The sequence below is a fragment of the Neofelis nebulosa genome, chromosome 8 (assembly GCF_028018385.1).
Source record: "Neofelis nebulosa isolate mNeoNeb1 chromosome 8, mNeoNeb1.pri, whole genome shotgun sequence".
Classification (NCBI taxonomy): domain Eukaryota; kingdom Metazoa; phylum Chordata; class Mammalia; order Carnivora; family Felidae; genus Neofelis; species Neofelis nebulosa.
Genome location: NC_080789.1, coordinates 7097909 through 7123404, shown reverse-complemented (window position 1 = coordinate 7123404; position 25496 = coordinate 7097909). Strand labels below are relative to the sequence as shown.

Here is a 25496-nt window from a genome sequence, read left to right as displayed (position 1 = left end):
TTTAGATATCTGTATTTTTGATAATTAGTATAAAACCCAAGCCACTGAGGATCCCATAATTTTTATAGCTTGATATAGTACAAGTTTTCTTTCTTTCTTTTAATGTTTACTTTTGAGAGAGAGAGACAAGTGTGAGCAGGGGAGGGGCAGAGAGAGAGGGAGACACAGAATCGGAAACAGGCTCCAGATTCTGAGCTGTGAGCACAGAGCCTGACGCAGCGCTCGAACTCACGAACTGTGAGATCATGCCCTGAGCCGAAGTCGGACACTTAACCGACTGAGCCACCCAGGCACCCCACAAGTTTTCTTGTAAATGTACTTCTTGTAATATATTTCTGTTTTCTCATTGTTTAAAAATTATATTTAGAGTTACGCTTTATATATATACATATATATTTGCCCATTTTTTTCAATTACAAACCGAACAATTTTCGAAACTATTTCATACCTTAGTGGCTAGATAATATTAAAATGGTAATCGTGTTTTTTTTTTAAAGATTTTTTTAACATTTATTTATTTTTGAGACAGAGAGAGACAGAGCATGAATGGGGGAGGGTCAGAGAGAGAGGAAGACACAGAATCTGAAACAGGCTCCAGGCCCCGAGCAGTCAGCACAGAGCCTGACGCGGGGCTTGAACTCACAGACCGTGAGATCATGACCTGAGCCAAAGTCGGACGCTTAACCGACTGAGCCACCCAGGCGCCCCCGGTAATCGTGTTTTAACGAACAATTACTCTATAACATTTCACCTAACTTAAATATTTTACGTTTTAAAATAGCGTCTTGTTTCCTAAGACCCTGGCAAACGCCGGCAACTAAAACTTAGTCTGCTACTTAGCAAAGAAGTTTTCATGCTCTTTATTAACTAGGAATCCAAGAAATGTAAGCTGAGCACCTCACCCCTGCTTGGCCTCTTCTCTCTGTTGATTGCCTCAGGGGAAGACCTGCATGGATCACAGCTTTGAGATGCAGCAGCATGGAGCCCCCAGCCCTGGAAACTCCCTCTCCCGCAGCCACCTGCTGGGGCGTCCTGCCCGCTCCTCAAAGCTCCCTGGAGGGGTGTCACCCCTCATCCCTGTCCTCAGGAAAACGATCCATCTGGATGCCTTCCCTCAAAGCCACATCCCACAGGCTTCCAGCCTACCGGGCCGGGGAGCCGGAGCCTGGAGTGTGTCCTCACCGGAGACCAAGCCCCGGAAACTCAGCTCCACCTCCTTAACACTCCGTCAGAACAGCCAGGCATGGCCCTTGGGCCCCCTGCCTTCTCACTGGGAAGAGCTGCCCGCCCCGAGCAGGGAGGCTGCCACCCATGGAGGAGGGAGGCTGCCCACCCCAGCCTCACGATCTGTCTCCCTAGTGCCAGGGGGCAGAGTCCACTCTGAGGGCCCAGGGAACCCAGGATTGGCCAAACCCAGCAGGATGCCCATAGTGGAGAAGCCCCTGGTGAGTTCCTACCTGGCCCTGCCATTTCAATCCCGGTTAGCCCAGAAATCACCAGGCCCTGCAGGGCCAGGCTCAGTGGGTCAGAAACACCCTCTCCCAGTGGCTGCCCACGTGACTACCAGAACTTCTCCAGGAAGAGGCAAGCCCCGGTCCAGGGGTATCCCGAGACCCCAGCTGCATCTCCAAAGGGCCACCTCCACCACGGGTCCTGCGACAGCCATGGATTTGGCTCCTCTGGACACAACCAGGCCAGGCATAGTCAGACATGTCACTACAATGGTCACCAACAAGCCTAGTTTGACTATCAATCTGGCCGCACCAAGCACATCCACAGTGGATACAGGCACAGAGCTCCCTGCTCTGGATACCACGCTGGGCACAGCCGCGGACTTTGCAACAGAAGGCACAACCAAGTTGGGCACGGTCATGGATTTGGTAACCCCAGACCCAGAGAAGCTGGGCAAAGCCATAGCTACAGCAGGCACAGCCAAGTCAGATACAACCACAGGGGGTGCAGCCATGGATTTGGTGGTGCCAGGTGCAGTCAAGCTGGGCACCACCAGGACAGACACAGCCATGGCTTTGGCTAGAGCGAACACAGCCAAGCTAGACATAACTACAGATTCTTTTGCTTTGGACACAAGCAAGCTGGGCACAGCCACGGGGGAGACCACACTGGACAGAGTCATTAACCTGACCACATCAGCCACCTACCCACTGATGCCAAGCAGAAGCACAGACCCAGCCCCGGACCGTGCTACTGCGGATGCTGTGACCAATGGGACCGCAGAGCCCATCATGCTGGACCTAGCCAGAGAAACCAAAGGTAATGCAAAGAGCTTGGCTGGGGATGCGGTGGGCTGCCGTAGGGGGTCAGGATCTATTGGCCAAGAGGTGGACACGTCAGGAAAGGGAGGTGGAACTAAGGTCAGAGACGAAAGTGCTGGGGGCAAGGGGAATGAGATTGACGGGCAGAACACAGGGGATGCACACTGAGCTGGGTCCCAACCTGCCAATCAGAGGTGAGGTAGAGCGAAGTCACCAGAAAGAAAGTGTACAGGGGTAACTTGTGGAGGAGGAATTACGCGGGTCCTTCCTTTGGTATCTTCCATGGTTGTTTCTTTGTTCCCTGAAGAGCTGGAGGAGTCAGGTGATCTGTAGGTGAGTCCAGCTTTAAAAGCAAACCACCTGCAGGAAAATACAGACCAGCACGTCAGGAAGTGGTGATTTGTCCAAAAGCCATCACTACAGTGCTCCTCTCAATGTGAGCAGTGACCTCACCTGAGACCTTCTAACTCATGCACATTCAGCCTTCCAAGAAGCTATCTGTTGCTCGAAAGGTGCCTCACCCGGCATGCTCTTCCTTGATCCCTTACCCCTAGCCCTTTCGTCCAAAAGGTAAGCTGGAGACTTGTACGTATGCAAGTCCTGCACAGAGCTTTAAGTAGGCCAACACAAGGGCTAGACGATCATTTGGTCTCAGAGAGGATGTGACATGCCCAAAGTCATGCAGCTGGTCGGTGGCAATAAGCTAGTGGGAACCCAGATCTTGGAATTCTTCTTTGGGCCATCCCAACATTCCCAACATTGCACAGGCTCAGATTCTGGAGCTTGGAAAGCATCCCATCCGTCAGTGCCTTAACTGGGTCTCTGGGAAGCCAGACCCTCCTCCTCTTGCCCCATACATTCAGTCTGGGGCAGCTCTCCCAGGCCCTGGTCTTCCAGTGGGGCCCCTCAACCCTGACAGCCCATTTCTTCCTGAACGGACCCTGCTCCCTGATACCACTCTCTCAGCTACAAGCACCGGGACCCTAGAAGCCTGGGTTTCTTCCTCTTCATTATCCTTTGCTCTCCTTCACCCAACCAGTCTATTTCCAAGTTTGTTGATCTACCTCCTCGGTACTTGGCTGTCTACCCCCTCCGCTCCAACCCTCTGCCCCTGTGATGCCACAGCTCCCTCCTGCTCCCCCACCTCCCCCAGGGCTCTCAGTCCTCCGTGCAACTGCCATAGGGACTATTGGCTTCCCTCAAAAGTCCAGCTCCTTAGCCTGGCTTCCAAGTCTTCGGACTTCTCCAGCCTCTAGCTCTATATTTCCACCTGGAATGTTCTCTGCTTTGGCTGCATCAGGAGCGGCGGCGTCCACGGCACCATGCTGCTTACCCCTCTGGGTCTGCTCACGTCTGCTGCCCCTATCCACAGAGTGCCCTTCCCTTCCCTCCCACCAGCATTTATTTGCCTTCCTGTCTTGGCCCCCAGCTTCCCCATGAGCTCTTCCAAAATCCCTCTCTCCCCGGGATGCCCACCGGAGTACCCTATGCGTACCCCCTGCCCTCTCCATTAGGACAGTCCAGCTTTCCTGTCTCCCTCGCTGGAGACTAGAATGGTCATCTTCGTCCCTGTGGCCCCCAGGGCCTGGCACTGCACTGTCCATTAATGGTGACTGAATGCATGACCTTTTTTTTCCTGATGGATAAATGGAGGCTCAGGAAAGTTCCTGCCCAGTTCAAGGTCACAGGGCTCACCATCCCCAAGCCGGGCCTGGAACCCGGGCCCCTGACTCAGGGCTCCGCAGGCGCCCGCGCCTGGGCAGAAGCGCGCTGAGCCCGCGCAGCATCCCCACCGACCTCGTGACTCGCGCGCGCATCGCCCGCTCGCCGCAGCCACCGGTCCCCGGCGCCCCCCGCCCCGCCCCAGCCTGGAGGGTAAGAGGCCGGGAGCGGGATGGGGCGGGGCGGGCGGGGCTCGGGACTGGGATGCGGGCACCTCCCCCGGCCAGGCATCCCGAGTTGCAGGCATAGCGACCCGCGCGCCACCCTCTCCCCCTCCCGTCGCCCGCAGCCGGAACCCGGTACCCGCTGGGGTAGCGCGGGCTGGGGGAGCGCGGGTGCGGGCGCGGGCGCAGTGGGAGGGGGAGGGGCCCTCGGCGGAGCCGACAGGCGCGCGGGTCACGTGGTGCGGGTGGCAGCGGCGGCGGCGGCGGCGGCGGCGGCGGCGGCGGCATCCGTGTGCGCGGGCAGGGGCAGCGCGGCGCCGAGCGAGCCGAAGCGAGGTCCTGGGCGGGCGCGGCGGCGCGGGGCGCAGGGACGGCGCGGCCGGGCCGCGGGCCGGGCGGGTGGGCGGAGAGCGCGGAGGGGCGAGGCCCGGCTGCGGGGGCCGCTCTGCCCAGGAGGAGCCCGCGCCCCGCTCAGCCTTGCAGCCCCGCGCCCTGAGAGCATCTCCCGGGAGGAACAGAGACAAAGGAGGATTCATGTCCAAAGGTAGGGCGGCCGGCCGGGCCACCGGCGCCCGCTGGGAGGAGGCTGCGGCCCCGGAAAGCCCGGCTGGAGGTGCTGCCAGAGGGAGGGTTGATGCGCCGAGGAGCCCACGCACGGTGACATAGGCACGGACACACGCACACACGGTGGCACACACCCCGAGATATACGTGCCCGAGGAAATGCACACACGGGATCGCGGGGAGATGCAGAGATCCACGGACACACAAGCGGGGACCCAGACGCACACAGAAAGCCCCACGCTAGAGCACACCAAGACACGCACACCACGCACAGGTTATCAGGGCCACCTACAGCCAGATGGGAGACCTGTACTCTGACACAGAGACCCTTCCCCCACACACAGGCGCACACTGAGACAGGCAGAGGCACTGAGACAGCTGGTGGTCTCCAAGGGAACTCATTGGCCTCCAGAGGCCTGGGAATGGGGGAAGGGGGTGTCCCAGGGCCCTTTGCAACTGTGAATGGGAAAGGACTAAGATATCTTCTGTGATTCGTTTTCTGGGAGCGGGGCTGGAGCTGGGGCGGTCTGGAATTGCCTCTGCCAGTGCGGGTGGGGTCTTGAAGGCTGCTAGGGCTGGGAACAGGGGAAGATTCCAGTTCAGGAAGGGAGGGAGAGACCCTTCAACCCCCTCGCCCCCCAGGCAGGTGCTGTTCTGGAAAGATCCCCTCCCCCTGCTGCCACCTTCCCAACAGAGGGGTGGGGTCCCCGGGCCAGACAAAGACAAAGCCATTTGTTTGTCTGTAAAAGAAAGCACCAGGGTCCTTGCTTGGCATTGGGGAGGGGGGTGCTGTTTCTGTGGGGGACTCAAAGCTGAGTCAGGTGGACAATGCCTCTCCCAGAGCATCGATGGGGCAGGTGGCTCCTGGAGGGGGGTCGGAGGGTGGGGGATGCTGACAGCTCCTCTTCCTCTCCAGAAACCCCGGGAGAGCTGGGAGCTTAGGAGGAACCCAGGGGGCCATCGAGGCAGGATGGCACTTGAACTATATCCTGTCACCTTCATCCTGAGCTCTTCCCACCTTTGGGGAACCCCTCCCCCCCATCCTTGTTGCAGGGGAGGGAGAGGGTCTCTCTTAACAGAGTCTACCCCTTTGACTGTGGCCGACACAGGAGCCATTTGCTGGCTGGGGGGGTCAGCTGCTCTTCGAAGGGAACAGCATGTGAGGGAGAAGAAAGGTGATGGTTCTGAAATGACAGGTGTCTCCCTGTGAGGCATTCATTCATTCATTCATTCATTGCTGAGTGCCTGTGTAATGCTAGTTTCAATGAGGCACAGAGATCAATGGGACATGACCTCTTCCCTGAAGAAGGGTGGGAACTAACCTACGTTCAGTGCCAGGTAATTTATGTCCATGTTTTTGTATAACGTTCACAGCAACCCAGCAAGATAGGTACATTTTCCTGAGGAGACAACTGAGCTCACAGGGGTCATCCAGGTGGGAATCAAGCCTGGGCCAGCTGCCCATCTGGGGTTGGCATGGTGGGACCAAGGGAGCTGTCCACACAGAGGATGGAGCTATAGAATTCAACTCCAGAGCAGTGTTTGTCCTGTTCCTGGGAGCTGTCGGGCACCCTCAGCAGACGATGGACCCTCGGGGCAAGGTCCTTGTTTGGGGTCCAAAATTCTCTTTGGTATTAAGTCTCGGGTTGGCTGGAGTAGGCTCCCATTTGGCAGCATATGAAATGTCCTGGAAGGGATGGAGGGAAAGAACGAACGTGATGAATACAGGGTATTCAGGGGGGACAAGGAAGCACTGAACAGGGGCGCCCATTTCAGGGAGGAAAGCAGAGGTTGTCCCAGAGGTAGCCCTTGAGCACAATGGTGAAGACGGAGTAGGAGTCAGCCACAGGCTGGGGTGGGGAAGGGTCGTCCAGCAAAGGTCGTGACATAGTGACCCGCCACACGTTTGCAGTACTCGTGGAAGATGCGTTGTTGTTAGCATGTGGCTGGCATGTGATTGGCATGCGGTTGAGAGAGGTAACATGCCATCAGGTGCTCTATACGGTGTGCCCACGGGGGCTAGTAGGTGCTTGGTGGTCCTAGAAGTTGCCTGGGAATCTGGTAGGCAGCCCCTTCTTGGCACCAGGGTCTGTCTTTTGGGAATGCTCTTTTAGAATGCTGCCATGGACGGGCCAGAGCAGAGCGGGCCATAGTTAAGGGCACACACTTTACAAGGATACTAACAAAATCCCCCTTGAAGAAATACAAGACTCACTTTCCAAGTTGGCAGAACAGGGTAAGACCCACCCGCACCCCCAGCCGCCCCCAGATGGATCTGTCTCAGAACATAGGTTGTGAGACCGAATGGGCTTAGCTGTAGAGGCATGAGGGAAGGGGCCTGGGCCAGCCGTGGGAGCAGCTGGGCAGGGAAAGTGGGGCATGGCCTCCAGTGCAGGTGTGTGGAGTGGGGGCCTGGGAGCCACGTGCAGCGAGTGGAGGAGCAGGCCAGGCTGTGAGAGTCAGCTGCTGCAGGGCTGAACCAATCTTGCCGCTGCCTGGAGCCGCCTGGCTGGCAACAGCTTCCTAGGAGGTAGGAGGGAGCCACGCCAGGCCCTGGGGAGGTCCCCAGGCTTTGTCAGATTTGGCTGCGCCCGGGAGTGACGAGGAAAGAACAGTTTCCCATTGGGAGAGAGAGTCTTGCCAGGGCTGGTGGAAGGGCCAGGTGGTGGGGGTACGAGAACAGACTCCTGGCTGAGTCTGGGGGTGGGGGAGGGAGGCACTCCTGTCCCCCCACCCCCCTCTTGCCCATCTGCTGCTCCGTCGGTTCTCCCTGTGAGCCTGAGAAATCTGCGGGAACCACAGGATTCCAGAAGGGCAAAGCTGGAAGAGGTCCTTAAGGGAGCGTGGAGTCCAATAACTATGCTGTGTAATTAGCATTGCTTTCACACGCCCCACTTCATTTTGCCCTGCTGACAAGCTGGTGAACTTGAAAGGGGCAGGGGGCAAGAGGGTCTGGGAGTGAGTGTGAGGCACTGTGCTGGGGGCTTCTAGGCATCATGGCTCATGCGATGCTCACCACAGCCTTAATCATGATCCTGTCCAGTTTCCAGATGGGGAAGCAGGCTCACGGGGGGAGTGGGGGGGTGGGAGGGGATGATTTGCCCAAGTCCACACGTCTGGCAAGTAGCAGGGCCAGGCTCGTTCCGCTGTACCACACGTACCCATTTTATGGATGGGAAAATGGAGTTGCTCGATACTGAAGCCTACCCTGGTAGACATTGGTCCTGCAAGGAAACACACAGATTTCTCTTGTGTGTGAACATACCTGTGATCTGCCAGACCCGGAGGGATGTTGGCCTTTCCCTCCTAGAGAAGGGCTGTGTCCTCAGCCTCCTCTTTCTTTGCTACCCATCATTCCTTTGCTACCCACCATCCCATGAACACGCTATGTCATCTTAGGCAAGTGACTGCTCCAATCTGGCTGCGTCTCATCCTCTTCCCACTGGTTGAAAGGGGAGACTTATTCCTTCCACAGATTGAAAACTATGGCTAGGATGATGTCTGGGACCCCTCAGGGCACAGACACCCCTACTTTGCGGTGGTGCTCATGGAACAGAGGGGACACGGAAGCTGGGGGCAGGGGTGGTACTCCCGCGGTGTGAGGGGGTAACCCTATTTGCTTCTAAAAGAGCAACTGAGGTCAGGGACAGTTAATAGATGTTAGGTTCAGTATCCTAAAAGGTCTTAGCACTTTATCTGAGGAGGCATGAGTCAGGTCAGAATAACCCCAAATATCTTCTAGACTGGTGGTTCGCCACTAGGGTTATGCTACCCCCGGGAGACGTTTGGCACTGTCTAGGGATATTTTTGGTTGTCACACCTGACGTCAGGGATGCCACCAAACACCCTACAGTGCACGGGACAGCCCCCCGCAATAATTATCCAGCCCCAAATGTCAACAGGACCAAGGTGGAGAAGCCTGGGACTGGACACACAGACATGCTTTGGAGCAGCGAGTGCACAAGAAAGTGCCCCAGCGGCTGGAGAGGCTGGGCACTGATCCCAGTCTGGCATCTGACTTGCTCTGTGTCTTAGGGAAGGCCTTTCCCCCTGGACCTCGCTCTCTCCGTGAAATGAGGTGCCCACACTGGGTGACACCTGAGGTCCCTTCCAGTCCCAACTCTTTGTAATTCTGTATCAACAGAACAATACCGTAGCTTCTGTGCGACTTCTGTTTGCCTCCAGCCCACTTCTCCCACCTTGGCTCTGCAGGGCTCCCAGAGGCCAGGACGGACGCAGCCATGTCAGAGCTGGTGCCGGAGCCCAGGCCTAAGCCGGCAGTGCCCATGAAACCCGTTAGCATCAACTCAAACCTGCTGGGCTACATTGGCATCGACACCATCATCGAGCAGATGCGCAAGAAGACCATGAAGACTGGTTTCGACTTCAACATCATGGTGGTCGGTATGAAAGGCAATGGGGTCACTGGAGGCCACGGTGGTGGGCAGCGCTGAGGATCCTGTTTCTTTCCCTAGGATTGGCCTCAGCCCTGGCTTCCTTAGGATGAGCTTTTTCCGGGAGGAAAGATTTCACAATGCTGATCACGAAAGCTTAAGCCTCTTCTCAAGACTAGTTGATCCAGGGGTGGGAACTTTGGGTGGATTGTCAGCCTGGCCCATCCATGGGTGGATGGACACAGGCAGCCTCTTAGGCATGTTCAGCCTGTTTTCAGGTGTGTGGCGTGGGGAAATCGTCAGTGTCCTTTCCCGCTGGTGTCAGATAGAGGGTGATCTTACTCTTTTTTTTAGTGTTTATTTATTTTTGAGAGCGAGAGTGAGAGAGAGCAGGCATGAGCTGGGGAGGGCCAGAGAGAGAGGGAGACAGAGGATCCGAAGCAGCCTCTACGCTGACAGCAGCGAGCTCCATGCAGGGCTCGAACTCACGAACCACGAGATCACGACCTGAGCCAAAGTCAGACACTCAATTGACTAAGCCACCCAGGCACCCCGAGGGTGGTCTTGTTTCTGCTCTTTTGTAGTACTTTAAAGTTTAAAGAGAATTTCCAGGACATTGATTGGTCACTGAGTAGTGTCGCTGGGTCACAGAATGTAAGAGCAGGAAGGGACCCTTGCCTGATATCAGTAGGACATTCACTCAGTTGCTGAAACAGGGACCTGGGCATCATCTTTCTTTCTCCTTTCTCCCCCAGTCCAATCGGTCATCAAGACCTGTCAGTTTTGCCTTGTGAATCTCCCTTAGGTCTGTCGACTTCTTTCCATCTCCACTGTGACCACTCTTTTTTTTTTTTTTTTTAATTTTTTTTTTTCAACATTTTTTTTTATTTTTTTTTATTTTTGGGACAGAGAGAGACAGAGCATGAACGGGGGAGGGGCAGAGAGAGAGGGAGACACAGAATCGGAAACAGGCTCCAGGCTCCGAGCCATCAGCCCAGAGCCTGACACGGGGCTCGAACTCACGGACCGCGAGATCGTGACCTGGCTGAAGTCGGACGCTTAACCGACTGCGCCACCCAGGCGCCCCCACTGTGACCACTCTTTGTTGAACTAGGTCTCCCACCTGGATTGCCACAGCCACTGGACTCAGTGCTGCTCAGAGATAAGGGGCTGGCTGGAGTTTAAATCATCTGACAAGTCTTGCTATAAAAAACATCGACTGAAGGGTGCCTGGGTGGCTCAGTTGGTTAAGTGTCTGACTTTGGCTCAGGTCATGATCTCGCTGTTCGTGGGTTCGAGGCCCGCATCGGGCTCTGTGCTGACAGCTGGGAGCCTGGAGCCTGCTTCAGATTCTGGGTCTCCCTCTCTCTCTGCCCCTCCCCTGCTTGTGCTCTGTCTCTTTCTGTCTCCCAAAAATAAATGTTAAAAAAAAATGGAAAAATGCCCCATCAACTGAACTAAACAGTGTGCTTCGTGTTAAGGTCAATTTACTTTCTGGTGCAAATTTCTTATCTCAAGAATGAGTAGCAAATGGTTCATGGACCTCGGCCCCCAGGCCACACTTTGAGGGGCAGTGACCCTCCTGGTCCTCTGTCTTCCTTTTGCTTCACTCCATTATCCATCAGTGACTGAATAATTTTTCCAACCTGCAGAACTCCTCAGGTCACCCAGCCTACTTAAAACCCTTCAGTAGATTTAAGGACTTAAACTCCTAGCCTGGTCTGGGTGCTACCTTGCCACTCACCTGTTACCACCTCCAGCCTGGCGTTCTCCTCCTTGCTTGTGAGGAAAGTTTTCCTGGACTCTGCTGTGCTCTTCCCTGCCTCTGAGCCTTTGACTATGCCATTCCCTCTGTTTAGAACTCCCTTCCAGCTTCTCCTGGGTCTTTCAAAGTTACTCTGCAGGTTTCAGCTTCGTTGTTGCTTGTACCTAGAAGTCCTCAATTGCAGAAAAACTGGATTACATTCCCTCCAGTTTGCTGCTATAATGCCCCGGGGCTATCTCTTTCATAGCAATTATTGTGACATACCGTAACCTCCTGCTTACTATGTTTTGGTCTTCCTCATGCTAAATGGCTTCTTGAGGGTAAGGATGATGTCTTGTTCACCTCTCCACCTCCAATTCTGGCACAGCACTTGGCACTCAAGAGTACTTAGTGAGCAAGAGACCTCAGAAAACAACCAGACCAGGAATGAGAGAGACGTACAGGCTACATGGGCTGCTTCTCCATCCGCGCCGTGGGGAGAGATGCTGCCGATCAGCCATGGCTCACGTTCAGGACTGAGCTGACGGGTAGTCTTTTTAACGTATGGGTCTTGGTGGCTACTATCGATTGAGCAGCTAGAATGAGAAATGCAGCTTCTTTGCTATCTCTGGTCTCATCAGCTCCCCCGCTTGCCACCGTGTTGTCGGTAAAGAAACCAGGGGAGCAGACGCGGCCAGTCCAAGGTGTTCAGGGAAGGAGCACAGTTGGGTCTGGAGTTTTAGGCTCTTCCCCCCGCCAGCCTGGTCCTTTTCCGCATATACCACAGGGATGCCCTAGATCAGCACTTCTTTTTAAAATTTTTTTTTTTTTCAACGTTTTTTATTTATTTTTGGGACAGAGAGAGACAGAGCATGAACGGGGGAGGGGCAGAGAGAGAGGGAGACACAGAATCGGAAACAGGCTCCAGACTCCGAGCCATCAGCCCAGAGCCTGACGCGGGGCTCGAACTCACGGACCGCAAGATCGTGACCTGGCTGAAGTCGGACGCTTAACCGACTACGCCACCCAGGCGCCCCTAAAATTTTTTTAAAAAATTTATTTTTTTGAGGGAGAGAGCATGTACCTGAGTGCGAGCAGGCGAGGGGCAGAGAGAGAGGGAGAGAGATCCCCAAACAGGTTCCGTACTGTCAGTGCAGGGCCGACGCGGGGCTCGAACCCACAAACCGTGAGATCATGACCTGAGCCGAAATCAAGAGTCAGACACTTAACCGACTGAGCCACCCGGGGGCCCCCAGGCCGGCACTTCTGACTTTACTGTACACATGATTCATCTGGAAGTCCTGCCTAAGTGCAGATTTTGAATCATAGGGCTGGGGCGGGGCCCGGGACCCTGCATTTCAAGCGTCCAGGTGATGCTGACACCATTCAGCAGTTTGCAGGGCCTGCTTGTGTGATCCTTGTGTGTGTAAAAGTTTGAGGAGCACAGGGGCACCTGGGTGGCTCAGTCAGTTGGGCGTCTGACTTTGGCTCAGGTCATGATCTCATGGTTTGTGGGTTCAAGCCCCGCGTCGGGCTCTGTGCTGACAACTTGGAGCCTGGAACCTGCTTCAGGTTCTGTCTCCTTCTCTCTCTGCCCCTCCCCAACTTGTGCTCTGTCTCTCTATGTCTCTCAAAAAAAAAAAATAAATGTAAAAAAAATTAAAAGAAAAAAAGTTTGAGGAGCACGGCTTGGGCCAGTGGTTTTCAAGTACCCTTTAGTTGCAAAACTCCTCCTTGGAATGAAATCTGTTGTTGCACGATGTGTGTAAAACAGGTCAAAATGGGGTGCCTGATTGGCTCAGTCAGTAGAGCATGTGACTTAAAAAAAATTTTTTTTAATGTTTATTTATTTTTGAGAGAGAGAGAGAGTGAGTGAGCCTGGGAGGAGGGGCAGAGAGAGAGGGGACACAGAATCTAAAGCAAGCTCCAGGCTCTGAGCTGTCAGCACGGAGCCCGATCAGGGCTCAAACTCACGAACCGCGAGATCATGACCTGAGCTGAAGTCGGACACTCAACCGACTGAGCCACCCAGGTGCCCTACCTTGCACATATTAGGTGGGGGCTAATCTCTCTAGGAGCACTTCAGCTGGGGATAAAGAGAGCTCTACCATGGGATTCACAGGGCTGTGGGATTCAAAGGCAAATTTTGCTAGCAGATGTTATGTATGCACTGAGGCAGTATCAGAGGGCCAAGGAGTTCCGCCGTGACATTTAGATTATTAAAGACTAAAAACGTGAGTGGAGCAGAAACAAAACAGAATGTCACTACACTAGACAAATACAGCGGGTTTCCCCCTTCCCAGTGGTCCTGGAACTCTGGAAAGGAGGAAAGAATGTGGAATTCAACTGATGTCCCAAGTCCCCCTCCAGTACCAGGGAACTGTTCCCACCTGCCTTCTCTCCCACTCAGTCCTTTGCCCCCAGTGAATGATGAACTGGGGGCATGGCCTGGATCAAAGCTCTAGAATTCTGTAGGCTCATGGGAGAGATGGCCTGCTCAGGAGGTGGACACGGGTCTTCCCCACCGTGTCACCCTCCTCCTGTCTTGTGGCAGGTCAGAGCGGACTGGGCAAGTCAACGCTGGTCAACACGCTCTTCAAATCCCAGGTGAGCCGCAAGGCCTCCAGCTGGAACCGGGAGGAGAAGATCCCCAAGACTGTGGAGATCAAAGCTATTGGGCACGGTGAGGACCGGGCAGGACCCCTGTGGCCGCTGTTCAGAAGGGTCTCTGCCAGAGAGGGAGAGACGGGCAAATGAAAGGCAATCTCAAGACAGAAGAGAACAGAGGTCTGAAGTCTGTGAAGCCAACTCCTTGGCTAGAAAAGGGAGGGGGGATTAAAAAGGAAAGAGGTGGAGCTCGAGCTGGATGATAAAACGAGGGTGGGATTTAGACAAGCAGAAAGAAGCAGGGAGGGCCCGGCAGGTGCAGGGAACAGTGTGAATAGAGCTATGGAGGTGGGAAGACCCAGAACTCGACTTTTCCAGTAACTGGTCCTGAGGAAGGAAGGAAGGAGCCTGGGTCTCCCTGACCGGTAGGAAGCAGGGTACCCGGCATCAGCTGGAAGAGTGACCTCCCTGGTGCCTTCTCTGTTCACCCCCCCCCAGTGATAGAGGAAGGCGGGGTCAAAATGAAGCTGACGGTCATCGATACCCCGGGCTTCGGAGACCAGATCAACAATGAAAACTGGTATATGTCTGCCTGTGAGATTTCTGCCCTAAAGACTCTGCAAGGAAGACGCTGAACACGGTTCAGATTCATTCCCATCGAGAGCCATCTGTACCCTTCATGCCGAGGGGTTAAGTGGGAAGGCTTACTAACGGACCACAGAGGGGCTTTATAAAGAGGCGAGGGAAGAGGCTCTGGTGGGAGGCCCGTGCAGAAGGAATTTGGGCTGTGGGGTTACCTACAGGTGGCCGAAGGGCAGGGTGGACAGAACAAGGGGAGCGGTGGTAGGTTGACCTGAAGGCTGTGGCAGAGCTTGGCCTGTGGGCAATGTCTTAGCCCTGGAAGAAGAGAGGAGGGTGGGCCATGTCTATGAGGAGAGAGCCTCTGGGACTTCACCGAGCAAAGCTGCAGTGCGTATGCAGCCAAGGAGGGCTGTGCAGAATGTAGATGGGAAGTTCCAGGCAGAAGTTTGCTCCCAGATAGGGATGGAGACCATTGTTCCTCTGTGAGGGAGCTGGGTTCTGCCACGGATAGGCAGGGCCACTGGACAGCACAGCTTGGAACCTTCTTGGAAAAGTGACCCATCGTCCTCTTTCCTGGTGTTTTGAATGCTCCTTGAAGGAGAAAAGTGATCATAACATTGGCAGCAGTCAGGGTAATGAGTTGTTGCCACGTTGAATATTTTCTGTATGCCATTGCTATGTTAAGGACCCAACCTCTGTTCTTGTGCGTGCCTCTAGGCAGCCGTGGGTCCTCCCATTTTACTTGTGAGCAAACAGCCTCAGGGAGGGGTAGAGACTTCCTCAGAGCCTCCCGGCTAATAAGGAATGGAGGTGGGGAGAGTGTGTGTTGCTTTCTGAAAGAGTGGGACGGGGTTCTGCAGGATCCTCTGGCCCAGTCAGAGGACCGGGTCTCCATGGGGGTTCTAGCCTTGCTGATGAGGAAAGCCGTCTGTGGGAGCCTGAGGGAGGGTGGGCAACCCACCCCAGGCCCCCCCAGGGGAGGTAGAAACGAGAGGGATGTGAGGGCCCTGCTGCCTGACCATGTCTAAGGTGAGCCTCCAAGTCCTGTCTTTCTGGGACATCCGTCTGCTTTCTTCCCACCCCCCAGCTGGGAGCCCATCGAGAAGTACATCAATGAACAGTATGAGAAGTTCCTGAAGGAGGAGGTCAACATTGCCAGGAAGAAACGCATCCCTGACACTCGTGTCCACTGCTGCCTCTACTTTATCTCCCCCACGGGACACTCGTATGTACCAGTCCCATGCCCATGGCCACACCTAGCTCTGGTTTGCGTCATTCTCCAGTGGATAACTAATCCCTGGATTCAGCTGGGGCCCCGGATGAGCCCCAGTGTAGTCATGGCCCTGTGATCCCCTAGACTTCCCCCCAAGAAGGCTGACTTTCTTACCAGGAGAGTAAAGCTGACCAACACCAGCCCCCCATGCTGCCCACTGGTGTTCTAGCACAACTGTGCCAGCAGAGAGGGGTCGACATGTGAACACAGAGGGCTCCTCGCTTATTCAGTAGATCTCTGCTTTGCCCAAGGCTGGGGGTGGGGGATGGGCAGCAGAAGAGTAAAACGGGAGCAGGCAGGGTTGTTGAATTAGGGTGGGTGTTTGGGGTGGGTGTGGGACCCCGCTGTAGGCATTTGGTGGGTGGCCAGCCCAGCATGTCTAGAGATGAAGGCTGGCAACGAGCAGAGCATGCTGGGAAGTCCAGTTGTGAGTCGCAGATGGGACAGCACGATAAAGGAGTGTGGACCTGGGGTAGAGAGATCCAAGTGGGCACGCAGGCATGCCTTCCATAGCTTAGTACTGAGCCCGTCTGCTGGGCCAGAGTTCAGTTCTTGGGAGGACGACACAGGCAAGGCAGACCCCCAGGTTTGGGGGAACCAAGTAGTCAGCAGGTGTTTGAGGGTGGGGCCCAGGGACTCAATAAAAAGGTTTGCTTTATCCTTCCCTGGAATGTGGACCCAAGGTCAGAGCAAGCCAGCAGACAGCCTGACTTAGTAAGTCCCCAGGACTGTGAACTAGAGCCAGACTGGGGCCCCAGAGCCTCGGGGGAGCTGGGCCCCTGGAGGACTAAGTGCGGGCTGGGAGAAGGCCCATGAAAAAGTGCAGTCCTGGGGGCGCCTGGAGCCCCAGGCGGAACACGTGACTCTTGATCTCAGGGCTGTGGCTTCCAGCCCCACACTGGGCATGGAGATTACTTAACAACAACAACAACAAAAAAGTGCTGTCCCATTAGCAGAATAAGATAAACACGTAACCGTGACCCAAGGACACATAGGCAGAGACGACAGTCCACAGCTGTTCCCAGAAGAAAAAGATCCCCACGGCAGGCAAGCTGTTCTGAAGGAGCAGTGTGAGTAGGGCAGGATTGGAAGAGAAAGGGAGATGGTGGTCCAAGTGGGGGCAGAGACTTGGAGTCTGTTCCGCAGGCTGTCAGGAGAGGGAGCAGCCCCTTGGCCTCAGCCAGTTTTCCCGGCCCAGTCCCTCTGTCCCGAGGGTGGCCCCGGAGTGGTGGCAGTGGCTGAGTGGGGGAGGGCAAGGTGGCTCTGACACCCCACCTTCTCTGGGCCCCAGCTTACGACCTCTCGATCTGGAGTTCATGAAACACCTCAGCAAAGTTGTGAACATCATCCCTGTCATTGCTAAGGCTGACACCATGACCCTGGAGGAGAAGTCTGAATTCAAGCAAAGGGTGAGAAGGCCCCTCCTCCTTTTCCTGTCCCCACCCTTCCCCCTCCTCTGGTCCAAACCATGTCCTCTCCTTGATTATTATACAACCCCCCTTCCCACCCAGCTCCTGTTTAGCCATTAAAGAAGCTGGGCTGACAGTGTCTGTGGACACAGAGAAGTTTGCAGCCTCAGGCTGCCTTCTTCCCAGCCACCAAACTTACTGGCAGAGACCGCTGAATACATAAACCACCATACACATGAGAGACCACTCCTCGATGTTAGCTTGCTTGAAGGGCTAAACTAATTAATTAACTTCCCGCTAGTGTTTATTAGTGTCTTCTGTAAGCTCCTCCCTGTGCTGGATGCATGGGGTTGGAGGTAGGGGCATGTGGGTGAAGTATAAAGACATTGCTCCCTTCAAAAAAATTACAATCAGGTAGACCACTGAAGAAGTCCTGGGTGGCTTCCTGGAGGAGGTGAGACATAAGTCGAGCTTTGGGAGAGGGCAGGCCTATAGGCTTGGGGTGGGGAGCCCCACTTCTCTTCCCTGCAAACAGGAATATGTGGAATCTGTACTCAGCTTGTCTAAATCCTAATCTTATGGACCCTGCGATGAGCAAGCTGCACCCCCAGACTGTTCCTCAGCTCAGGCTGGGCTGTAGTGGCTGTATGACTGGGGCTCATGTTTATTAGGATCTTCCTGCTGCTCAGGGCCTTGGAGTTCGAAGATGACTGGATTAGCAAAGGCTGATTCATCCCTCTGACTTCAGCACACACGTGCACACACATACACACACACTCACACCTGTGTGAGCGTACCCCACCCCCTCCCCGCATCATCCTGACACTTGGCTACCTTGCTTCTCTTCCTTGCCCCTAGGTTCGAAAGGAGCTTGAAGTAAATGGCATCGAGTTCTACCCACAGAAGGAATTTGATGAGGATTTGGAGGACAAGACGGAGAATGACAAAATCCGGGTGGGTGCCTCGGGCTCTGTTCATCACACAAATGCCCCCCTTGTTACCAGTGGGATGTGGACCGTGTACCCCTCCTGTCTTTCCACCTGCTGTTCCCCTTTCATACTCTCTGCCCCACCTCTCCTGACCCAGACCAGAAGTGACATGGGACAGGATGAGGACTGGGGCCCTTGCCGGGACTGTGAACTTTGCACCCAGAAAGCCAAAGTTCGTGTCCATCCCAGGCCACCCAAAAAGTTCTTCCCCCACAGGGCCTGGCAAAACCAGGGTGTGGTTGATGGAAGGGCATGGACAGGAAGAGCATCAGGCTGGGGTCCAAGGTGTCTATGCTCTAGTCAGAGCTCTGCCTCAGTGTCCCCTCCATAAAGTGCAGGGCCCAGGCTAAGTGAGTGGCTTAGAGGCTTTCTTTCCCCTAGAGGAACCGTTTTAAAAAATGAAACATCAGACAGACCTTCTGTGTATGAAACATGAAAACAGAGCTGCTCTGGCTCAGCGACACAGGCACAGAGCACTGTCTTCTCAGCAGTCCCTGGGGTGTTTCCTGGGGATGCTAAGGCTTCATGTGATGTCCGTGGTCCCTTTCAATGTCAAGCTTCTACAATTCTGGGACTTTACATCATAATCATGAGTTCTCGTCTGGGCTTTTCTACTAACCACTGTGACCTAAGACAGATCATTTACTTGCTATGGTCTTGTGTCTCCTCCTGGGTTAAGGGTGAAAAATCTACCAGAAGCCCCTTACCTGATATAGCTGAGACACGTACAGGTTAATTGGAAAAGCCCATCAAAGTGAAGAAATCATTTAAAAAACGATGCCTACAAATCCTCAGTGTTTTTAAGGAAATATTTCACTAAATGACTAAGTGAAAATAAAACATGTACATCCCATTCATTAAGCATTCTTTTCATATTGAGACAAGGCTGCTTCTTTGAGAATAAGTTCAATCTTAAGACAAGCGCAGCTCACCTTTATCAGGTCTTTGTGAAACTCACGTTTCAGAGAAACAACTCTCCACGGTCATACGTCCTCAGCTTCCATAATAGTTCATTTGTCCAGTAACAAGGACACATCAGGCAAACAGATTTGGGAACAAACGGCTGTCTTGGTGAACATTCAGCCCATCTGGGGGAGCGGAGGAGCCCACGAACATCAGACAGTGGCCTTGGAGCTCTGAGAGGTCAGCGGACGTGGGCTTCTGCCAGTAGGTTTCAGGCGAGGTAGCGTGAAGCATCAGTTACGTGGTTGTCAGATGGGTAGGTATCATTTCAGAGAGGTCTTTCTATCCTCTCTTAGCTCGCAGAGTTGTTCCAAGCCAAACCAAACGCATTAAAGCAATAAAAAGTACAAAGCGTTCTCCTGGTGAAGGAAGGCCAACTTACTGAGGTGAACCAGCCAGGTAGGGGTGCAGTCAGGGGTTGGACCCAGGACTTCAGACTCCTTTTCAGGAGACAAGAGCCTTGCCCTTGCCCCTTGCCATCAGTGGGATCACTGAATGAGCATCAGAAATGTGCAGTTCCAGGGTAGAGGCCCAAGACTCTATGCCGTCCTTGGAGGCCCAGACGACACAGGAGGTTGACGTGCACATGTGTGTGGTTTGTCAGCAGGAGAGCATGCCTTTCGCTGTGGTGGGCAGTGACAAGGAGTACCAAGTGAATGGCAAGCGGGTCCTCGGCAGAAAAACTCCCTGGGGGATCATCGAAGGTAATCCAATGCATCTTCTTGAAAAACTGGTTGCTGGTCAATTACGCTTATTTATTAAGCATCTATAGTTCAGGGCGCTGTCCTGGCACGTAAGATGTAAACTGAATGCCAGCCAGACCCTGCCGTAAGGAGCTTACTATCTAATTGAGAAGATGAATCTCAGAGGCAGGAAGTGATTAAAGGCCAAGTTAGCACCTGACTGGGAGACGCTGACTTTGACTCGTGTGTCAAAGGAGTTGAGAGCATAGAGAGGTTAATGAGCACTGAAAAAGCCAGAGAAAGGTTTTCACATGAAAGGGGACATGAGCCGACAGACTGCTGAAGGGTGGTTCAGATGTGGCCATTTTCATTTTGTTATGAATGGACGGGGCCTCTAGAAGGTCAATAGCGATTCTGAAAGTTTTCAAAGAGTTGCATTAGCGATCTCTTTCAATGTGATAACCTTCTGCAGGGAGCAGGGTGACGTGACTGTTCTCAGAACATGAGCTTCTGAGGGCCTTGAGTCTCAGACAGGTTAAGGGTCTTGGCCAAGATCACATGACTTGTTAGGGGTGAAACTGGGACTTCAGACCCAGATTTCAATTCCACAACTGAATTTATTCCATTTTCCAAACCAAGTTCATCTCATTGTACCACATTGTCTCTCATTTGCCTATGGCCCTGTGTTGGGATTTTTTTTTTTTTTAAATATCATTTTCTCACTGCCTTGAATTGGAATCTTTTTTTTTAAACGTTTATTTATCTTTGACAGAGAGAGAGAGACAGAGCATGAGCGGGGGAGGGGCAGAGAGAGAGGGAGACACAGAATCGGAAGCAGGCTCCAGGCTGTGAGCTGTCGGCACAGAGCCCGACTCGGGGCTCGAACTCACAGACCATGAGATCATGACCTGAGCCGAAGTCGGATGCTCGACCGACTGAGCCACCCAGGCGCCCCTTGAATTGGAATCTTTTATTTATTTATTTATTTATTTATTTTGAATTGGAATCTTTTCATGAGAATGTCTGTCTTGTCCATTAGATTGTGGGACTAGAGGATTCATGTCTTAATTCCCTTCTGCCCCCATAGTCCTTGGCAAGTGATTTGCAGATAGTAGGTACTCAATCTGTATTGAATTAGATTCATCATGTAGTGCATCACTTTTTTAAGATAGGTCGATAGTTATTTGCTGTGTGTGTTACTGTCTTCCAATCAGGTTATAAGCTCCTTAAGGATAGGAATTGTGTCTTAGGTCTTGGGCAGATTTTTAGACCCTCTGTGTGTTAGTTTCCTTTCCTATAAAGTGGGAAATAAAATTGTCCCTATTAGCTGTTATTTCACAGAGTCTAGAATAGTATCGTATTATTGTAGCTGCTCAATAAATATTTGCTCAGGGGCACCTGGGTGGCTCAGTGGGTTAAGCATCTGACTCTTGGTCTCAGCTTGGGTCTTGATCTCAGGGTCATGAGTTCAGGCCCCACGTTGGGCTCCATGCTGGGCATGAAGCCTACTCAAAAATAAATAAATAAATATTTGTTCAATGAATAAAATCCCATGCACGGAAGTGCCAGGATGAGCAAACCTCTGGAAGGCTTACAATACATTATGTGTCCTGTGGCTCCCTCCTAAATGCCGACATGATCTGAACAGAAGTTCATCTGCTGGGGGTTGCTACATTAGTGAAGTGACCACCTGTTTTGTTTTGTTCACAGTGGAAAACCTCAACCACTGTGAGTTTGCCCTGCTTCGAGACTTCGTCATCAGGTGAGATGCACCCCTTCCCTTGGATGGCAGGTTTATTTATTCGGGGTCAGGAGGCCATCGGTTCAGATCGACTTCCTCCGTCTCCGGGATTCTCTGACAGAGCTCTCTGCCCCCATTCCAGCTCCCATCATGAAGCAAAGGGGCTGAAGAAGTATCATTAGTTCTCTGGCATGGGTCCCAGTCACTGGGGCCAGGCCATGGAAGTGACATGTTAACCTCGGATGTGGGTCAGTCTCTTCCTCTTCCCACCCTTCATCACATCCCTCTCTCTTCTCACCCTTTGTCCTTCAGGACCCACCTCCAGGACCTCAAGGAAGTGACACACAACATCCACTATGAGACCTACAGGGCCAAGCGGCTTAATGACAACGGAGGCCTCCCTCCGGTGAGCGTGGACACAGAGGAAAGCCACGACAGTAACCCATGACGACCCTTTCTCTATATCATCACACATACCCACTTCTCCACACACGCATCCCGGTACCACCACCACCCACCTTCTTCCTTTCTACTCTGTCCCCCAGGCCTGTCTGGTGTTTGTGGAGTTTGTCTACAGTGTGTGTGTGTGTGTGTGTGTGTGTGTGTGTGTGTGTGTGTGTGAGAGAGAGAGAGAGAGAGAGAGAGAGAGTGTGTGTGTGTGCACGCGTGTGTATACATGTGCAGGGGTGAGGTATTTTCACTGCCCTCCCTGGAAAGTCCCTTGTAAGTTTGGTTCCTCCATGGCTGTCCATTATCTGTCTCCTTTCCTTGTGTCCCAGAACAAAGCCGTGTGCCTCACTCAAGAGGTCTAGGGAAGGTTTCATTTAAAAATGATGGGGAGCAGGTGAGCCACAGGTAACTCTTTCTTATCTCTGAACCCGCCCACAAACTGGAACTGCAGAGACTCTCTGAGGACAGCTTCGGAGCTGGACCTGGCGGGGGTGGGGGGTGGGGGGTGGCAGTCTAGGGTGAGGCTAGGACTGCCTAGGGGAGGAAGGTCAAGGGAGAGCAGGGTAGACCGGAGCGGGGTTCCTGCAGAAAGATTTAGTGCCCAGAGGTGGAGAAGAGAGCTCTACCCTTGAGTCTGTGTTGCCTTCACTGTCCAAACCCCACCACCTGTCACTGTCTGTCGTGGTTGCAGACTGCTGCTTTGCACACATGCCTCGCTTCACTCACCTCTCCTCCCATTTTCTCCCTTTTTCCCCCTGCCCTCATTCTTTCATCCTGCCCCTCTCTGACTTCTTTCAATTGCTTTGAGTCTAATCCACTTTAGCTACATTTCTATATTTAGGATTTATGCCCAGTCTACTTTCAAAAATGACTTTAGGCCACCTTAAAATAAAATCACAGCCAAGGCACGTGACAGTACAAACCGAAATTACGAGAGAAATCAGATCCACAGGGAGGAGTGGGAAAGAAAGTTTCTGGCGCGCACAATGAATGTGTGTTGGCCCAGGCAAAGGAGGAAACAACGAGTTACGCAGTTCCCAGTATCTGGCTCAAAAGCACATGTGCTGGTCAAGTGAGACAGTCTTTCCTTAGGCATTAAGTTCTAGAAGACTTGAGTCTCAACAAGTTTTAAGAGCGATACACGATCTTTGCCTTTCTCAGTGGTTTGGCTTCAGAGACCAATTTTAAACGGCACCTCAGTTTTCCCCATCAGGATTCTTCCTCCTTAACGCTGGCTTCTCTGCTACTCACTTCCCATATATGCTTGACTCCCTTTTGACTTCTTTTCCGTTCTCTCTCACTGTGCATGTCTGTCGGTCTGTCTTTCTCTGCTTTTCCCTGATTCCCCTTCCTGACCCCTGTAGACATTCCTAACCATACCCACATACAGTTAGCCTTTTCTTGCCTTGCCCTCAGCCCTGTATTTATCAATGCATATATCTCCCCTGTTTAGTTCACAAATTACTCTTTCTCGTTTAGTCTGGAAGGTGGCTGAAACTTGGGGCTGGGGAAACAATGTAGCCTTAGGTAAGGGAAAACACCAACTGCTACAGTTTACAATAACCTCATACAACCTCCTGTTCCATCTCCTGGTCCAGCCCTAGGTGTTTTACTGGTCCACTACAAATCCCAGCATTTATAGTCTCTTGTCACTCAGGTGCTAGGAAAACACAGACCAAGATTCGGTGGACCAGGAGAAAGAGGTGGGTGACCCCAAACCAGTGACCGAAAACCTATGGTCTCAATCTTTCCTGGAGGCTCTTTACCAATCCCATACATGTCCTCCCCCACCCCACAAAATTCTTCCAGGGTAAGCACCTGTCAGCCTAGAACAGCAGCAGGGTTAAAGCCCAGAGGTGGTTCCATGTCAACGGAAGAGGGATCCCTGGTGTATACAGCAGGCAGTCGTGAATGCAGACGTGGGACTGGCCACCTAGGACTAGCAGGGGGAGGTCTGGCGGGGGTGGTGGGCGTTGGAGAGGTTGAGTAGGGAATGGTGCTTGGCCACCCCTAAGCCATGATCTCAGCCTCCCTGGAGAAGCTGTTTTATGTGTCTGCTGCCAGCTGCTGGTCTCCACACCCTCAACCGTTCTCAACCCCCCTGCAGGGAGAAGGCCTCCTGGGCACTGTCCTTCCACCCGTGCCAGCCACCCCCTGCCCCACTGCTGAATGAAGGCCATTCCAAGTGCTGCTTCTCCCTCCATCCCTCCCAGCTGTTATTGCTGCGGGGCCGTGGCCTTTTTAGTGCCGTGCTTGCCCAGCCCACCACCACAGCCCCCCTCAGCTCTCAGCAGGTTGGAGGGGCCAAGCTGCCTCCTTAGGACAGTGGCTTCCTCCATTTATCCAAACCACCCCCTCTCCTCCCAGTGGAACGGAGCTCTCGCCAGCACTGCCCTCCTCCATCGTCCGTGTCAGCCGGTCCCAGCCCATCCGTAGGGTGAAAGAACTCATCAGGAGCTCCTTCTGCCCTTGCAAACCCATACCAGCTACTTGTAACCATCTCCAAGAGAAATGGCATTGCTCCCTGCCCGTTCATCTGCATGAGCTCCTCTTGGCTTCCTTCAAGGGTCAAGAAAGCAACTTTTCTGCTTGTCAGGTTTGTTGATGTCAGCTGTGTGAGCCCCAGTGTGGGACAAGGGTGTCTCCTTCATTGCCTAAAGCTTATTTATAATGATGGGTCACTACAGATGTGGGGGGAGCAAGGGCTAGGGTCACTTAAAAAAATCACCACTTGTGGCTGGCCCAGGATGCAGTCTCTCACACACACACACACACACACCTGCTCCCATAATGCAGCCACTTAGGAAGAGTGGTTTTCCTGAAGAGACATTTCTGGAATTGCCTTCTTTATCCTCAAACTTAAAAAAAACAAAACAAAAAAAACCCCAAAACAACAACAAAAAAGAACTTAACAGAAAATTCCAGAACCCCATAGAATGGGAACTCTAGGGAGAAAAAAAAACCCACCCTTCGGTCCACTTAGCAATAAGAGGGATCCCTTCCCACCTACCCCGACTACTCCTATCCCCGCCTCCACCCTGTTAATGTGAGTAATGAATTAGCCTGGCCACAGTCGGTCACTGTAGGCTAGTGGAAAATGCCCACTGGAGGGCAGAGCCCCCCATCAGATGCATGAATGTTTGCGAATGTTGGCTGCCACTGCCCCACATACTGTGTCTTTATGGGATCCCGTCCCCCCACCCACCCACCCGACCATCTCCACCTGGACACTACTCTCTCAAAGGCTGGTGACTTGTGGGCCATTCATCTACAACTAAGTCCTGACGGAGCAAGAGGCCCAAGCCTAGGGGATGCAAGAACGACCCATTTCTTAAATGTTACCAGTCCCAGCCAACCTTTTGGTGACATTATGGTTAAATTTCCCAATTGAAAGCAAGCCAACAGACACTCAAACTGGTTGTGTAAATGTTGCTAGACTTTATGTGTTGTACAACTAAACATTGCTGTTTGAACAATAACTGCCTGGCCTGTGTCTCATTTGTGCTCACTCCTTGGCCAAATTAGCCATTACATCATCTCACCCATGGGCGGAGGGTGAGATAGGGACCATCTTGGTAAGAAGTAGCCACAGAAATTATAGATGGAAAACATTTCGTGAGTCCAGTTTTTCTTCATTTGGCTTGAGGATGGACTTCGGTCATTATTCCATGTGTATGTTTAATGTTTATTTCTTTTGAGAGAGAGCAGGGGATGGGCTGAGAGAGGGGGAGAGAGAGAGAATCCCAAGCAGGCTCGGCACCATGCATGTGGGGCTCAATCCCACAAACTGCAAGATCATGACCTGAGCCGAAACCAACAGTTGGATACTCAACCAACTGAGCCGCCCAGGCGCCCCTCCTTGGGGTTTTGTATCCAACATGGGTGATGGAGCTAGTATGCTAGACCTTGAGGGATGCTGTGCTCTGTGTGATCTGTCTC

General features: G+C 53.1%; 1 protein-coding gene across 5 annotated transcripts; it reads left to right on the top strand.

Moving 5' to 3' along the window:
* Positions 1-932: 932 nt before the first annotated feature.
* On the top strand, positions 933-25036 carry SEPTIN3 (septin 3). Of its 5 annotated transcripts, none has more exons than XM_058741145.1 (11): positions 933-2271; positions 8935-9126; positions 13415-13543; positions 13966-14047; positions 15137-15274; positions 16614-16731; positions 17590-17685; positions 19288-19387; positions 21077-21128; positions 21420-21513; positions 23665-25036. In XM_058741145.1, the coding sequence occupies exons 1-11, from the start codon at positions 951-953 to the stop codon at positions 23728-23730; spliced, it is 2388 nt and encodes a 795-aa protein (XP_058597128.1). In that variant the 5' UTR covers positions 933-950; the 3' UTR covers positions 23731-25036. The 5 variants fall into 5 exon arrangements, 4 of the variants coding, with proteins under 4 accessions (XP_058597128.1, XP_058597130.1, XP_058597132.1 ...); XR_009265272.1 differs by having other exon boundaries at positions 939-2271; positions 21420-23260; XM_058741147.1 differs by having other exon boundaries at positions 939-2271; positions 19291-19387.
* The last annotated feature ends 460 nt before the right edge of the window (positions 25037-25496 follow it).